This window comes from Oryctolagus cuniculus, chromosome 6 (genome assembly GCF_051225735.1).
Source record: "Oryctolagus cuniculus isolate XC-2025 breed Fujian yellow rabbit chromosome 6, ASM5122573v1, whole genome shotgun sequence".
In the NCBI taxonomy this organism is placed as follows: domain Eukaryota; kingdom Metazoa; phylum Chordata; class Mammalia; order Lagomorpha; family Leporidae; genus Oryctolagus; species Oryctolagus cuniculus.
The window spans coordinates 133,144,091-133,161,660 of record NC_142872.1 but is presented as its reverse complement, the minus strand read 5'-3'; the positions used below and the strand labels follow the sequence as shown (position 1 = coordinate 133,161,660).

The following is a 17,570-nucleotide window of genomic DNA, read 5'->3' as shown; positions in this document are numbered from 1 at the left end:
CTCCAACTTATTTTGAGCAATGATAGCTACTATCTAGCTATCTACTATAAGGTAAACATCTGTGCCAGGTGCTTTACATTCATTATTGCTAACTGAAGAACCTTAAAAATCAAACCAAGGTGGAGTGACCTAAGCCAATACCATTAAAAACAAGAAGTTACCTTTGCCCCAAATAAAATTAAAGTTTAAAAATTACAGCCCTAAACTTTTTCCCCCAAAGCTAAAATTAGGTGCAGCTATAAAAATAAGGGACACTATGCTTAGCTAGCTGCGACATTTGTGCCTGGTTGTGCTAAGACCTAACCCAGTTTGTATGCCTCCTAATACTCAAATAACGGTGTGGGAAGCAGGATGCTGCTCTCCCACCAGGGGAACAAAGGGAGTGAGATGTTGTCCCCCTCTGGGTGAACAAGATGGCGCTGGAAGGGAAAGGAACTACTAAAGAAGTAAACAACAAAATGGCAACATGGTGCATGCCTCCCATGTGATCCCGTAGCTGATTGGATAGAAGGTGCATGCCTTTCACGTGATCAGCTCACAGATTGGACTGCTGTGTGCATGGCCTCCCATGTGGTCCCGTAGCTGATTGGGTAGAAGACGCATGCCCTTCACATGATCAGCTCTCGGATTGGACTGCTGTGTGCACGGACTCTATAGTGCTTTTGATTGGTCGCTGTGGGTATATAAACCGTGTGGCTTTGTGCTGGGGGCACTCTGGACTCCTGAGTTCAGGAGGCCCGTCTGCACAGACGCCGAATAAATCCTCTTGCTTTTGCATCAGCTGGTCTGGACTCTGAGTCTTTGGGGTGTGCCTCTCGACGTGTTAGCATCCTCACTCCGAGGGTCTAACACTAACCTTCCAGTCAGTCCTGCAAAGTATATATTCTTATTTCCCATTTTGCACAAAAAATACTGAAGTTCACCAAGGTCAAGTAACTTGCCCATGAACAAACAGCAACTTTATGACAAAATTAAGGTTCAAGACTATAGTGCCTTTCTGCCTTAAATATTATGTAAAATATTTCCCCAATGTTATGTAGCCTCAGTATAATTGATGTGGTTGTCAAGTTATTCTATTAACACAAATATAAATTTGAAAAAAGGAATAAAAATTGAAATAATATATTTGAAAAAAATATATATATAAATTTGAAAAAAAATAGAACAGTTGTTTTTGGCCTATCATATAGGACATTATTTAGTCCTTCTAATATTGGAGTAGAATATATCAACTATTTATTTGATATTCAAAATTCACTGAACTTATTTGACAAGCCTCATCTGTCTTCTAGATGGAGTTATGAGAAGTTTTCAAGTTAATTTTCTGTGATTGAAACTTGTTTAGTTTCCAGATACCAAATCATGCCTTTATATTATCAAATAATTGTAATGGTATAATCAAGTATTAGTGTTTTAATATTTGATATGCCTAAAGAAATGAAATGTTAAATCAGTCTTTTTAATTAAAATAATTCTTCACTTAATAAATTCTTCACAAAACACTGAAGTAAAACCTTGTAAACTTCTAGTATCTATAGGCTGAATTATGTTACTTGTGAATATCAGGGAACAGAAAATTGCCCACTCTATTCTGTCCCTTCTAAATAGAACATACACAGATTTTGATGGAATAGAACAATATCATTTTCTCTTAATTTTTTAAGTAGTGAACTTAATGGCATATAACATTTTATTTCTTTTAAATTTCAATGACCTTGAGATATTAGCATATAAATAAGATTCTGATCAAACTGTTAATCCAAAAGACTTCTCAAATCTCCCCTTTCTCTGATTCCCTATAATACACCAACCACTGTTCATGCTATCAAATCCATCTAAATATTTTTTCAATCCATTCTGTCCTTCCTGATCCCACTGATTATGCATTAGGTCAATTTCTCATTATCTCTCGTCTAGGCTGCACAGTGACCTCTGTACCTTGAACCTCATGCCTCTCAAATATATTATCCAGAGCATGACCATAATCTTCTAAGATGCACATCATGCAAATAGTTTTCCTCTTTTAAGTCCCTCCCAACCTCTGTGTGATTCTGTTTAACTGTGTCTTTAGCACAGACATAGTCCACTATCATTTTAATCCTAATGTCACAATCTTCTGTAAGTCTGATTTTTTTCAAAGGTATGACCTAACAGCCAAGAGCTCAAGCTCCAGGACCAGACTGCCTAGATTTCTCTTTCCTTTAATTACCGCTAGAGCAAACTCTATCACATTTTATTTGTGTAACTCTGGTCAAATTACTTAGACTCTCTGAGCTTTGGTTTCTTAATTTGTAACACAGAGCTAATGATAATAGTGCTGTGTGGAGCAGTTCTGCAGATCACGTTAATGAATACAAATCATGGATAGCAGTGCCTATGATAGTGTTTAGTTGTGTTACCAGCAGCATCACACTGAACATATGATGTTATTTTAGACACGTTTGGTGTTTGCCTTATCTGGCATATCTGATACTCCTTATTCAATTTACAAACTCCTACTCATCCTTGAAAACTCAATGCATGTGTGTCTTCCTTCAAGAACTGTTCGCTGGCCCTGTCCCATAGATATGCTCATTACAGTTTATGAGACAGCATCATAGCTATAATCCCTCATTATTTCACTTACACCATAACATGATAATAAAGAGGGGTATGTGTGTATGTATTTATATCTACATTATTAGACTGTGACTCTTTGGAACACAGAAACTATATTTTGTTTACTGTTTTCTTCTTTCTCCCAGGCACAATTCTCTATGAATAGTATATAGTATTAAATGTTTTCTAAATATTCAGTGAATAATGAATGGGCAAACATCTCAGTAACTCTATCCCAACCAATGCCATTTATCTACACACACACTCACACAGCTAACAAAAATACTTTTAGTGGGAAATACAGACTACATAGTTTATATTAAATATTGTAGGCCCATTAATTGCTCTTAACATAAATAAAATGGAGAAAGAACACTATTCTACATTCCAAGAAGCTCATTTCATGGCAGCCAAGGTTATCAATCTACATTCTGAGGTTCACTAATTCAGACCAATCTTTTAATTTCTGGACAACATCTGTCCATGCCATTTTAGATCCTTGCTGTTTATTTCATTTCTCTGATAAATTTTTTAAAACAGTAAGACAAGCTTGATATTGTCATTAAGTTATAAATCTGTATACATATTTGCAGGTCAAAGTTTCCCTACATTCCATAGCCCTTATAATCCTCAATCCCACAAAGAATCCCTGTCAATAGATAAGTTGGTGTTTACTTTTCCAAAAGTTTTCTACAAATATACTAACATGTACTTAAGTTTAAATGGTACACATATTGGTATGTAGGTTTACATAGTTACATGCTAACACAATTTCATACAAGCATAGTATATAGATGATGTGAGTATATGTTTATAGGTCTTACGTATTTTCTGTTGGGTTTATTTCTATTTATTTCACAGCAATTTTGTAGCAATACCACTAACACTTCATATGTATAACTACATATAGATATACCTCATTCATTTTAAAGAATGAGTAGCAGTCTATTCTTATGTATGCACTATAATTTAAAGTTTATCATAATTATTAATAAACATGATGTACTAAAATTAGGGTAGTTGATATCCTAAAATATTAAAATATACTGACAAACTATCTCTGAATTTAACATTCTCCCTAGTGTACATAAGCTTCCTACTTTCCAAAAATCTTGATAGCCATTTTATTCTTCTTGGACACCAGGGAGGTTAGATTGTGCATCTTTTTTCTTCATTTTGATTTATTAGTCAAAGAGACACAGGCAAAGAGATCGTCCATTTGCTGGTTCACACACAGAATACTATAAAAATCAAGATTGTGTCAAGCTGATACCAGGAGCAAGGAATTCAATCCAGGTCTTCCGTGTGAGTGGCAAAAATCCAATTACTTGAGGGGCTGGTGTTGTGGCATAGTGGATAAAGCCACTTTCTGCAATGCTGGCATCCCATATGAGAGTTGATTTGAGTCTCAGCAGCTCCATTCTGATGGCCTGGGAAATGCATCACAAGATGACCAAGTGTTTGGGCCCCTGCCATGTGGGAGACCACCCATGTGGGACACCCAGATGAAGCTCCTGGCTTTGACCTGACTCATCCCTGCCCATTGCAGCCGCTTGGGAGTGGAAGGAGGATCTCCTTCTCTTTTCTTTCCCTCTGTCTCTGTAACTGACTCTCAATTAAGTCTTTTTTTTTTTTTTTTAAATCCAATTACTTGAGCCATCACCACTGTCTCCCCGGGTCCATATTAGCAGAAAACTGGAGTCAAGAGCCAGAGCAAATATCTAACCCTGATATTCCAATATGGGGCAAGAGAGTCTTAGTGTCTAATCAGGCTAAACACATGCCCACAGGATCTTCATCTTTTCATTTGACAATTTGTATTTCTTCTATATCGAGCCTCTTCACATATTTCTCAATTTTCCATTAGATTTTTTGTGTTTAATAATACATATGAGTTCTTTAATGGATATCAAAACTATTATGTTTGTTACAAGTATGTTATCTAGTTTGTCATTTATTGCTTAATCTATTTTAAAATGAGATTATTACATCTTTCTGATGCAAAATGTATCGTTCTTCTTTGTTCTCGAATTCTACCCTGAACACGTTATCATTTATTCTTATTTAACTCAAACTTTAAAACATTTTTTTTGGTAATGTATACTTGTAATGTGTAATCTGAAAATTTGAAAGACTGAACAAAATGTGATTTCAAACTTTGAAAGAAAATGTACTATGTTAAAATCAGAAATGTGTAGCATAAATTGAACCTAAACTAAACATACCTTTGCATATTGTGGGGGAAGGGGTACTCTTTACAAATCCACATTTGAAACACATGTTGACACCATATATATTAAAATAATGAAAAAACGAAAACATCTGTAAAATGGTTCAGACAGATAAAAAGGAGAAGGTTTCTGTATTCTCAACATCTCCCTTGCTTGAAGGGCTATATTTACACACATAGAGCTTAGGCAACTGTCACCACTGTGAATTCATTGGCTGCTATGTTAAGAACTCTATTGTGGGAAACAATTTGAAAGGAAGAGCTTTTGCTGTGAAAGTTTCAAGATCTGTTCAATGATTTGAAATATTTCCAATATGTTGGAGGAGACAGACTGTGTAAAACAGAGGAGGGAAGATCAACCAAAAATTTCAAATAGGGTTTTGTATATACTCATTGAGAACCTTTTACTGAAGTTCAAGACCTAGATTATTTTGTTTATTTTATTATTCACTAAAGTGTACCTCTGCCTCAAACTAGAAGTTAAGCGCCAAAATTCTAGGCATGTCTCTTCTCAAAGTGTTTCCAGGAAGATGGGAAACAGGAAATCCTGAGACTCTTGTGAGAAACTCTGTCTTTGGATTTTTAGCTCAACTTGTATAGATTTAAGTGTACAGTTTCATAAACTGTTCCATGGTATACCAGTCCTAAAAAATGCATCTTAATATAATTGCTTATTTAATGCAGGCTTCACAAAAACTTGACAATGAAATTCTTATTTTATGTAATCAAATTATAACCCAGTGCATTCCAGAAAACAGTGCATTGGAGTTTGGAATCAGCAGTGAGGTTTTGTGTTACTAATTTAACCCAAAGCTAAACTTGTTACAGAACACCATAACCAGGGGAAACTGACTACATTGTCTCCCCAATTTTAGAACATTGGGACTCTAATGTTGTCCTTCAGGTCAATCTCTGTATTCAGAGGTCTTCCTGTCGTGCTGAGGTGGCATCTCCCACTGTCCTGTTAGGGAGAAGACAAAAGAGAATCAATACAAGGAACCAGAGACAAAATAGAATTTCATTGGTATATTAAACAGAAAATTAAAGAGGCTGTAGGCAGAGTAGTACTTAAGAAAATCTCAGTTCAGATTTTTAAAAAACTGGCTTGGCAAACAAAGTTTTGCTTTCTTATGTGAGAATGATGGAGAGATTCAAATATTATGAAAGATAAATTCCCAAAATAATGATGTGGGAATCAAGAAGTACAAAGGAGATGTGAAGGTATTGTCTCAACTGTTAGTACAATATAAATGGGTACAAATAAGTAGAACTTGCATTTCACTAAATAAAGGAGATGTCATTTCCACAGCAGTGGGATAATATGGTTATATTTCTAGTTCAACTTGTTAGAAAACATGACGTTTATCCTGTTTCTGACATTTAATATCTGCATGATTTTGGACAAGATATTTAGATTATTACCCATATACTAGGGTAATAATATACTGCAGCTTATAATAGCTACTCAGTCCAAATCATGATATTGTTTTAAGCATCAAAGGAGATAACGGTTTTAAATGCTTCACAACTGTAATAGTATGTTGGAAGGATGTGATGACAAGTGGAGATAGTGTTTAGATTTTTTCTGGCAAGTAAGTTTTGGTTTCAAACCATTTTGGAAGTGATGAAGAGGAAGGGCTGGCTTCCAAAGTAGATAATAACCAATGGATGAGAAGAATCAAACAAAAGGCAACAGTGTTTTGGAGCCAAATCTGAAGAGAAGATGAAACAGAAAGATGAGTACAGTCAAAAGGAACAGAAAGGTCGAGACGAGACCTATCTTGCCTAAAGAAGTCTAAAAAGTTGTTAATTTGTTTACTAGGGACTTCCATTATATTATGTAGAAAATTACTGCGGCACAAAAGTCATTAAGGGAGTGCTCAGTGACGAAATGAGATGGGAAAAAGACTAGAAGAGGTAATTACCTGGGAAGACCTGTGGTTTGGAAACCCTGTGAGTGCTGCGTGACATGTTTCCGGTTTGCTTGTAGTTGCCATTCCTATCACTTGGGTTTCTAGATCCCTCTGAGACTCCCGTGATGCAGAGCAGGGGTCTTACTTCCATGACAGTCCCTTCTTCACTGTGTATAAACATCTCTTCTAATAAGATAGACTGTATCGATGCCCTTTGATACTTGGCAGTCCACATACACCACAAATTGTTTTGTGAATTATAAAATTAATGTTCTTGCCAATATGCTAATGTATATCCCTTTTCCTCAGGAAATGCAGGCTTTTTCAGCCACTAGTCAGTGTCGATTGTTTCCTTTGGCCATAGGACTTCCTTGACCAACTTTCCATGCCCAGCTCTTTCCAAATTATACTTTAAAATTATAGCACAAACTTACCTCCTGTATTGACATTTCAGATAGTAGCCATGTGTTAAGTACACATCCTCTTTATGAGGAATACATTGAAAGTAGAAAGTAAAGTCATTGAGGCAAACATCTGGAAAAAATGTATTATGTTTGAAACAGAAGTTCTGTATAAGCTTCTGTTTTTTGAGATTTTTGTTCCTAAAAATAAATCTTTAGACTAGGCATGGTGTCATTTATAGCTTGCATAATTACTGGATTTTAGTACCCGAGTAACTACAAGGTATAATATATTTTCCCAAGCCAGAATGTTACTGATTAGGAAAGCTGAATGTCCAGTGTGAGATTCTCATGTGTGCATCTGGCCCTGCACTCGGGGCACTGTCAGGAGGGTCCAAATCACATAAGCGTGCAGGTGTTTTCCAGGCTTTGCTTCGCAGGTGACTTTCTTGCCACACACTGGGCCACAGTCTCTTGGAGCAGAGGTTTGTTGGCAAAGCTCTGCAAAGTCCGTGTGCAGATCTCGCCACACTTCTTTATCTGTATGAGATCCTCAGATATTACATCTCGTCCCACACCATGTATGGAGCTGGAAATTTTGGCTCTTCAAACATACTCTATTTTATAATTTAAGCATTAAATTTATAATACTCCCTAGAGTCCCTTTTTTTTGAAAACTTATAGGAATGATTCAGAGCTAGATTTCTCCAAGGTAAATTAAGTGCCCGTTCTGGTGTGTTGCATTTGAATAACACCTTGTAAACTAAGGACTGACTGAACCCTCTGAAAACAACTGAGAAAACTAAATAGACCATTTCCCCGAGGAAAACTAGTGTATTAGACACTCTATAAAATGTACATGCTTTTTACTTCCAGTCAGTCTGTAAGATCCAAGCATGCCTCTGCATTCTCTATCATTTCTAATGTGTTAGCGGAACAGAGATCTGAGGAGGGAAGCTGCTTAGTTGAAGATGGCGTCACTCTAAAGCATCCCATCGTTTTGTGAGAGTGTGCTACCAGCCGGGCGGAGCCTTCCCTTGCTGAATCATGTACACGATGATCGGGGAACTTGGGATGCCAGTTAGCCTCCTCATGATGCTTGGATTATGAAATAAAATAAAGGACCAAATATAAAATATCCCAACTCACCGTTACTTTAGCTAGCTCATTTTCTGGTTCTGTGGCATCTGCATCATTGTACTATTCCCCAGTCCCACAGAACTCTAGTGAAGCTTGATCCATGTTAATGTTTTAAGAATGCCAGATGAGTGAGTGAGTGTTTTGTTCATGGTTTCTCCTGAATTATTTTATCTAGCCCTTATTGGATCCATTTACTTAGTGAAAGTGATTCTATAATTTCCCCAGACTAGAATTATCTGGGTTTAGTCAGCTACTCTGAGCATAAGATAACCACATAGAATAAATTATATTTAGGAATAGAAATTTACTCTGATGACATCTGGTTTAACTGTTCTGCATTTGATGTGTATGTGCATGTCTGTATCTTATGTTTTGACAGTATATTTTAAAAAAGATTATTTGAGAGGCAGAGTCACAGAGAGAGAGACAAAACGAGAGGTCTTGCATCCGCTGGTTCACTCCCTAAATGGCCACAACAGCCGGAGCTGAGCCGATCTGAAACCAGGAGCCAGGAGATTCTTCTGCGTCTCCTACACATGTGAAGGGGCCCAAGCACTTTGACCATCCTCCACAGATTTCTCAGGCCACTGGAAGACAGCTGGATTGCAAATGGAGCAACAGGACACAAACTGGCACCCATGTGGAATGCTGGCGCCTCAGGCGGAGGCTTCACCTACTACACCTCAGTGCCAGCCCTGAAAATATAATTATTCTTGAGTCTTTGACTTAAATATTTTCAGGGTAGGTATTCAGCCTGCTGGTTAAGACCTAACATCACACATCAGAGTGGCTGGATACCGTTCCCAGCGCTGGCTCCTGGTCTTAGCTTCCTGCTAGTGCAGATCCAGAGAGGCAGCAGAGATTGTTCAACTACTTGGGTTCTTGCCCCCCTCACCCCCGAATGGGAGACTTACATTGAGTTCCCGTATCCCAGCATCCTCAGCTATTGCAGGTTTTTGGGTAGTGAAGCTGTAGGTGGGCTTGCTCTCCCCGGCCCTCACTGTTTCTCTGCCTCTCAACTGATATAAAGAAACTATACAAATATTTTCATACTGAAATGCCTAATTAAAATTTCTAATCTTATACTGGTTACACAGCAGGTAGAGCATTTTCAGAACTAAGTCTTATTTTTTCCCCCTTGTAGTTTATTAGAACATAAAATCTTAGAAATGGAGGGAAAGCACAAGGAAGAGTTGGACACCTTAAAAGAAGAGAAAGAGAACCTCCAAGGCTTGGTTGCTCGTCAAACGTACATAATCCAGGAGCTGGAGAAACAGCTGAGCAGGGCCACAACCAACAACAGCGTCCTGCAGAAGCAGCAGCTGGAGCTCATGGACACAGTCCACAACCTTGTCAACCTCTGCACTAAAGAAGGTGGTAAGAATTTCTTCCTCATTTTGGTTTTGTAAGTACTTTATTTCATGCAAACAATGCAATAGTGAATAGAACTTTCTCCACTATATTGACTGCTCTGTAAAAAGAGCAGAATATTATTCTTAACAAGCATTTGTGAAGTTTTGTGGACAATCATCTCATTTTAGAGAGTGTATTGATAAGCTCAATTTTGTAAATCTGCAATAAAAAATCAATTCTATTGTTGTGAATAAATATTAGGTATTATGGTGTTAGATGGTTAACAATATAAGACAGAAATTAGCCAGTGCTAAAGAATGTTTCAGAGAGGAGGGGAAAGTTTTAGGACAGTTCCTATTTTGAAACTAATCTTAATTGTCTACTTTGTTGAAGGAGGAGTGTTTCTTTCAAAGAAAGGGGATAAAATTCCCATAATTTTATGAATGAGAAAGTGTTATTGCTGTTAAAAGTTACTTATTAAGGTCACTAGGCTTATTGTTACATAGGAGATTTAATCAAGGTATTTGGGCACATTTGTTCTGGGCTGTCTTTGTGGCAATGAAATTTATAAAGTTTTGATCACTACAGTATCTAAGGTCACTTAGCTATTGAAATATCTGCCTGTGTCTCTCTAAAAGACATCTGTCTATCCACTCATTCACCTACCAGTTAATGGATGAGGGTCTCTCTGTGCACCTGCCACTTAAAGCAGAACCTCCTCTGAGCCTCACTACAGCTCTTTAGAGCTTGGAGCTGATGGTCATCTTTTATACTTCTGTGCTCCAAATGGGATTCTAAATGGTGACAAGTAAAATAAAACACTACTTACATCTAAAAGCCATTGTTGTCATTAAGCTGTGGTTTATGTAACCATTCATGTAGAGGTTTAAGGTACCTATTCCATGTACATATGTGGCATCTGCTTTAATTTAATAGTAGACTTGAGCTATATGAAAATCAGCTAGATTTCATACTTTCATATATGTAAATATAGAGCATGACTTCATATTAAGTGATCTTGTTTTAAAGACATTTCACATTTCTCTATTACACTCCATTACCTTGAGTTATATCTCATTTAGATAGTCTAAACAAGCCTTTAATATACTTTGTAAAGTAATATTTTTTAAACAGTGAGTTCCCAGAGCTCCATTTGGGTGTGCTCAGTAATGTGATTGGGAAGGAAAAAACCTGCTAATCAGTCAGAGCCTGCCAAAACCCTGAGCTAGAGTCCACTGGAAGAAAAGTAGAGTGGGGTTTTGCCAGAGAATTTTAATAGAGCTCATGAGTATTTAGAAATTAAGTATTAATATGAGACATATCTATTCTCATATTGAACTGAATACATTTGGGGAAAGATTGAAAACACATTTTTTCTTATCATTCTGAGACATAAAGTACATGGGGCTGAGTAGTGAGGTCTTTTTTTACCCCATGACTTTAGAGATGTCAAGCCCTGATGATTCTCACAGAGCTCAGATGTCTGCCTACTTTCATCATTTAACTTCATTTTGAGTATTTATCTAATAAATATGTCTTAAAGCTTTTAGAGACAGGGTGTGACTTTAAAATTTCTGGCTGGGTTTTGAGTTTGAGTGCAATATCAGGCAACCAAGAATCTGTTCGATTAGAGACATTATGATGGCAACCATGATAGATACTACCCTTAACATTTATTCAGGGTGTGAGAAAAGTAACTGTATCTGTTTTATAATATAGCACAGCCAAAAAATAGTAAAAATAATAGAGTAAAATTGCCCAGTACTTCAACCCTCCAGATATCTATTTGCTTTTTAAAGATACAATCCAAAAATAAATTAGATTTTAAATACAGGATTTGTGATCCTTATATAAGGATACTGCCTGATTTTCCAATGGTTTCTACACTCTCATAGCCATTTATTTCATTTACTTTTTGTGAATCTTTTTTCTTTCTCTGTTAACCTGTGTGCAGTATTCTAACTAAATATTTCGGTTTTTTAGGACTCAGACACAAATTTCTATCAAGATTTTAATTTTCTGCACAAGTTTTATTTTTATTGGAGCTGTAATCTTCAGTTACTAGAAATTTAAAATCTAAAGTCACTAATAGCATAACACTGAGTTAAATATCAGTTACTAAATGAACTTTTATTTTATTCCAATTTGAAAGCATGGAGGTAAAACCTTTTGTAATTTAAATCTAAATGAATTTATTAACTTATTTATCAAAAGATTATATATTTTACTTTTGGATTCATATGTACACAGGCATTCTAAAATCAATATACCATAATAAATGGACCAAATTTTCTAAAATGTATATTTTAAAAGTGCCAACAATAGTCTTATGCATAATCTTATAAAAACATCATGGGCTGTGTCAGGATTTAGAAAGCTAAAATTTTTAATTGACCTTAAAAATATTTTACTTTGAATTTGAACCTCCAGCCATTGGTGGAGAAAGCTTGAGTGTACTCCTACCAGTCAAGAGAAGAAAATTTCAGTGAGTTTCTGTCATTGGCAACTAATCTGACCTTTACGAAGCTTTCATTTACAATGTCAGGTTACATGTGCCTACTTCATCAAGAAAGGGGAAGAATTACATTAGATGCTCAATATCAAACCAAGAACCCGGTGCTGAAGATGCAACTGACTTATCACATTTTAATTCCTTCTTTCTCTTTCAAGGGACAAAATTCTATTAAGCACACATTGCTGAAGTGCTATCTGTAAGCAAAACTTCCTTTATCAAAAGATGTCTGTGTATAATGTTGTTGAGCTTTTGATTATTGACAGTCATCCAAGAAACTTCTTTTAGCCTCAGATTTCTGATCTCTAAGATAGGATCATAATATGTATCTAACAGGTGTATAGTTCAACATAAATACTTACAAATGTAAAACTTTAATTATTCAGTTATATAACTCAAACTTATTAAAAGTATGGATTTTAAATATCCTCACCTTGAATAAACGACATGAGAGGTGATAAATATGTTGATTAGCATTATTTGATCTTTATGCAATGTATACATGTATTGAAACATTGCATTTCACTCATGTATATAATTATAATTTTCAATAAAAGAAATAGAAAACATGAAATTAAAATAATTTCTAAAAAATTTAAAAAGTTTATGTAAAGTGCATCATATGTGCCATAGTAAAATGCTCAACAAAATTGCAGGTTTTTTTTTTTTATTTTTGTGCTTATAATGCATCAAAGCCATATGATAAAAGAGCTTCTAGAAGTATTGGTTAGAAACATACTGTTTTCCCAAACATTTATTTAGTCCAGGAATTATAGATCTGTCTTTACATATAGCATTTTTGTTTATTTTCACAATACTTTTTCTACTAAAATATCTGATATGAAATCCATTTAAATTAAGTATAACTGATTCATTTTCTGAAAAATTCAGCAAGCTTTCTTTATTTCAAACAGGCAATGATGATATCTTAGGCAAATGGATGTTTCAAAATGAATTGCATTCACATATAAGTCTTCTGGGTAACACATTTATTTTTGTCTAATCTTCGTGAAAATGTGGTCACTTTTATTCTTAGAAACATTACCCACTAAAGAAATATTGTCCTCAGCCCTATCACAGTGTCAAAGCTTAGCTGGTTGCTTCATGTTTCTGGCAACTTATAGTTATTGCTGGAATTAAGTAGTTTACATTGATAATGTCATGGAAACCAGGTTTGGAATTCTTTGGGGAAGAATTTTCAAATCTCTATGAAGCCTTTACTAGTCATCTATCTAAGTGTTGATTAAAACAACATCATGTCCGTTAAATACATGTAGTGAATCTAATATCATGTGATTGAGAATTTACTGAAAAATTATGCAAAAAATTTAAAAAAAAGTATTTAGACTCCATCCTAAAATTACACAGATTGTCTCACTGTCCAAATCAACTTGGAGCACATTCCTGCTATACCAAAATGTGATTCATAAATTTATCTGTTCATTCAAAAAATAGTTCTGAACAACTGTTCTGTTTCAGATTCTCTTCTGGAAGATAAGAATGTTTATCCATTTTTATTTAACAAATATTTGCTAAGTTCCTCTAATGTGCCAGATATTGCTCAGATCACTGGGAAGAAGAAAAAAAAACCTGTATTTGGGTCTATTGCTTCAAGGAACCAATTTTATTCTAGAATTCTTTGCTAGCAGTAAGCCCAAGATATCTGGGCACCAGCAAAACAAGCAGAATTATCAGTCATGACAGAGACAGAGGATGAGTACAGAATCCATCATCTGTAGTCGTCTTGAGGTCTATTGAATTCTTATTGGACATTGCTTAAGCTTTATGTGGACTAACTTAGTCCTCACAGCAACAGAATGAGGCAACTACTGGGCTCAGCACCATTTTATAACCCCTACAGGGAATTTCAGCATTGACTTAAGGTTACATAGCTGGAAAGGGTTGACCTAGGATTAAAACATAGGCAGTCTGCCTCCATTGGGGACATGATGAATGAATCTTGAAAATGAAATCAGTGGAGGACTTCCCTGAGAGCACAGGGTTTATTTGCCAGGAGTCATGAGAGCATGGGATGGGGATGGTATATGTAAATTCAGTCTAAATCTCAAAATCAAGGCAGGGGAATGGTAAAAACAAAACTAGAGAGGCAAACTGAGGGATATCAAGGAGGCCAGATTATCCCCTTGAAGTCATGATGCATCCATTGTGAATATTTAATGATGGTGATATTTGCATTGGAGAATTACTGTAGCCACAATGTAGGAAAAATATACTGAAAAGTTGAGTCATTTGGAAGCAGGGTACTAAAGTTTGTTTCTGCCATTATTATGTCAGCAAATTCATAACACAAGTCAATTTTCTGAGCACCTTGTATATAAAAGTTTATTTAATTTTGATACCAACCCTATAAGATAAATGCTATTGTTAACCTCATATGAAAGATAAAGAAACTAAGCAAAGAATAATATACAGTGTCCAAATATCATACTTCTAGTAAGTGAACATGCTGAGCATTGAACCTGGAGAGTCTCCAGTGTTCTCGGTTGAGAAGGGAAGTTAGAGGCAATGGTTCTCTTTACATTTCAAAGTGACCGTGGAATGGAAATAACAAGATCAGAATCAAAGGGTCAAACAAAAGCAAAAGGAAAGAGAATTGGGGAAATTTGCAGGACAGCCACTTTATAGAATTAGAATCAAATATAATTTCTAAATGTCGGGGCTAAGTAACTGAGATAGTGTTGATGGCATCCCTTCAAGTCAGCAACATGGGAGGAAAACTTGCTTATCTTTGGACGTGTTGCCTGAGGTGCCTGTGGGACAGTGGGGCAGGCAGGATATGGGAAGCCAGGATTCAGGAGCAGAATCTGAGTGACCACATTGATGCTGTGTCCTCAGAGGAGGCAGGTGGTGAAATCCAACTGATGTGCAAAAAAAGCAATGACTGACTTGTGGGGGCCACGCATTCATTGGCAAATGTGAGCTAAACTGCATTCTTTTCTTCCACTTTTCCAACCCTGTATGTAGTGCACACACCTAGGCCCAAGTTTGTGTACAATTTCAGAGAATTTACATGCACATGGTGCACAAGTTTGTGTATGGGTTTAGAATATTTACATATTGACATTAGCCCATTTCATAAAATTATGAATGTAAACTCAAAGACAGAAAATTTGGAATTCTTTAAGCTACAGGTTAAAAAAAAAGAGGCCAAAAGAAAGGCATAGAATTAACAGTAAAGACATTTGGAAGTGATATGGCAGAGGAAGAAAGACTTTCAAAAGCTACTATTTTCAGTGGCAAGTAAACATATGGTAAAATAAAAAGTAGAATGATAAATGAATTTTAGAACTGGGATGTGACCTTTTGCAGGCAGAATTTTGGTAAGCTACAAGGTTCAACTGCAGAGTTTGAAGATGTAAATAAGAGGGAATGAAAACAGAAATCATTATCTACTCACATTCAAGAAGCTCCAATGTGAAAGGGCAGTTAACATTTTTAGGTAGGGAGACACAGGGTAGGGGAGAATAAGAGAAACTTGATAATAAATTTAAGAGACATGAGCATGTTTATACACTTACACATTTCCCTAATAGATTCAAGCTTTGTAGAGGAGCTTCATACAAAGCTCATTTTTAAAATTTCCTTCATGTCATCTGAAAGACATAATGACTGGTGCTACACATTTTTAAGTAATGGACATGATTTGGGCTAATGCGTCTTTCCCAGGGGATGATTTCTCTGTTAGGGAACATTTGATCATTATTTTTGGTCCTCTGGCCTTCTTTAAGGGGGAAATGAGGCGTTTTCTTCCTTCCCAGTGCTGAGGAGTCATCTGGCTCTGCTCGCAGGATAATTCTACCATCTGAAAGGAATTTACCTCCCTTGCCTTGTCTATTGAGTCCATGAAGTAAATCATTTAAGTCAAGAGACGAGATAGTTTGGACTGCAAGTCCCTTGAGTTAAAAATGACCCTTAAAAACATCACAAGTGATGGGAGGAAATTAAAACTTTCTGAATGTCACTCATATAAACATTGATAAAGGATAGAAAATATCATTTTCATTGACTGAGAGAAACACTTGACTTTTCGATGACTACTTGTAATGTACAATGCAATGTTAGGTAGAAAAAGAAAGAAAAACACAGGAAGCCATCTGCTGAACACGACAGTGAGTACTTGTCCCTATTTAATGAGGAGAATGCTTTATCTTGACAGAAAATTATATGTCAAACATTTACAATTTCCTTAAAATGAACCACACTATCTAGCACTTCCTTTCATAAAACCCAACGGCTTAAGGGGAAAATGACTGTTTATTTTTGGAAATGGTATATTTCTCCTTTGTTCTGGAGCACGTTATCTGCCTTTTGAAAAGTCGTAATTTCTTTAAAAAGAAAAAAAATTGTGTGAATAGTAGATAGCCAAACTAATGATAACAAAATAAAAAATAATACAGTCCTTGACCTCTCCCATGAACTCTTTCTAAACCACATCTTTTGGGGGAGATTGAAATTTTGTCGTTAATTCTCTCTTGGAATTAGAGTTTCAACTTCAGAAACTAGAGGAACTCTCTTCGAGGGATATCTCCTGGTTCCAGCTGGGCCTGGAAGTTACCAGGGGAAGCACAACAGAAAAACGAGGGTTTCTTTGATGTTCCAACATTGCTGCACCCCTTCTCCTCCTGTTCTTTAATAGCCCTGTTGACAAAAATCAAAGCAGCACAAAGAGTTTGAATAGAATTTTAACTAATTCATTTCCTGGACGCATCCATACTCCAAGAGGTATTTTTTTAAATTCAGGGACAAAAAGAGAATGGACATTAGCCATGGATAAACTATGGCACATTACTAAGATCCAGATGATAACTAATTCCTCTGGGAAAAAATGACAAAAAAAAACCCACTTTATTAACATAATTTGTTATGTATGCATCATATCAACTATAGAGTGTATCTATGCATTATATCAACTATAGAATGATACTCTCACAATATTATAGTTTAAGATGGAGAAAAGAAATGCTGAAATTTTTTAATTCTACATTTAGCTTTAAATGCAGAAAGGAAAAAATTATTTTTAACCTCAGATTTTTTCAAAGTCAATTACAAAGAACCTTTAGAACTAGTAGCACAACAAACATGTTTAGTTTCCTGTGAGAGTTCATAATTTAGTTTGACTAAAGAATATCAACATTGTAATTAATTTTTTTTTTTTTTTTTGACAGGCAGAGTGGACAGTGAGAGAGAGAGACAGAGAGAAAGGTCTTCCTTTTTGCCCTTGGTTCACCCTCCAATGGCCGCCGCGGCTGGCGCGCTGCGGCCAGCGCACCGCGCTGATCCGATGGCAGGAGCCAGGAGCCAGGTGCTTCTCCTGGTCTCCCATGGGGTGCAGGGCCCAAGCACCTGGGCCGTCCTCCACTGCACTCCCTGGCCACAGCAGAGAGCTGGCCTGGAAGAGGGGC

At 36.2% G+C, this 17,570-nt stretch overlaps 1 protein-coding gene across 3 annotated transcripts in view; it reads left to right on the top strand.

The window, feature by feature from the left end:
• ANGPT1 (angiopoietin 1) overlaps positions 1–17,570 on the top strand; it is a 253,157-nt gene that overhangs the window by 169,342 nt on the left and 66,245 nt on the right. For 2 of the 3 annotated variants that reach the window (XM_008255827.5, XM_089335584.1), the window contains exon 4: positions 9,427–9,659. In XM_008255827.5, the coding sequence (XP_008254049.1) occupies positions 9,427–9,659 (233 nt within the window). The remainder of the gene's footprint in view (positions 1–9,426; positions 9,660–17,570) is intronic. The other variant, XM_008255828.5, reaches the window with a different exon arrangement.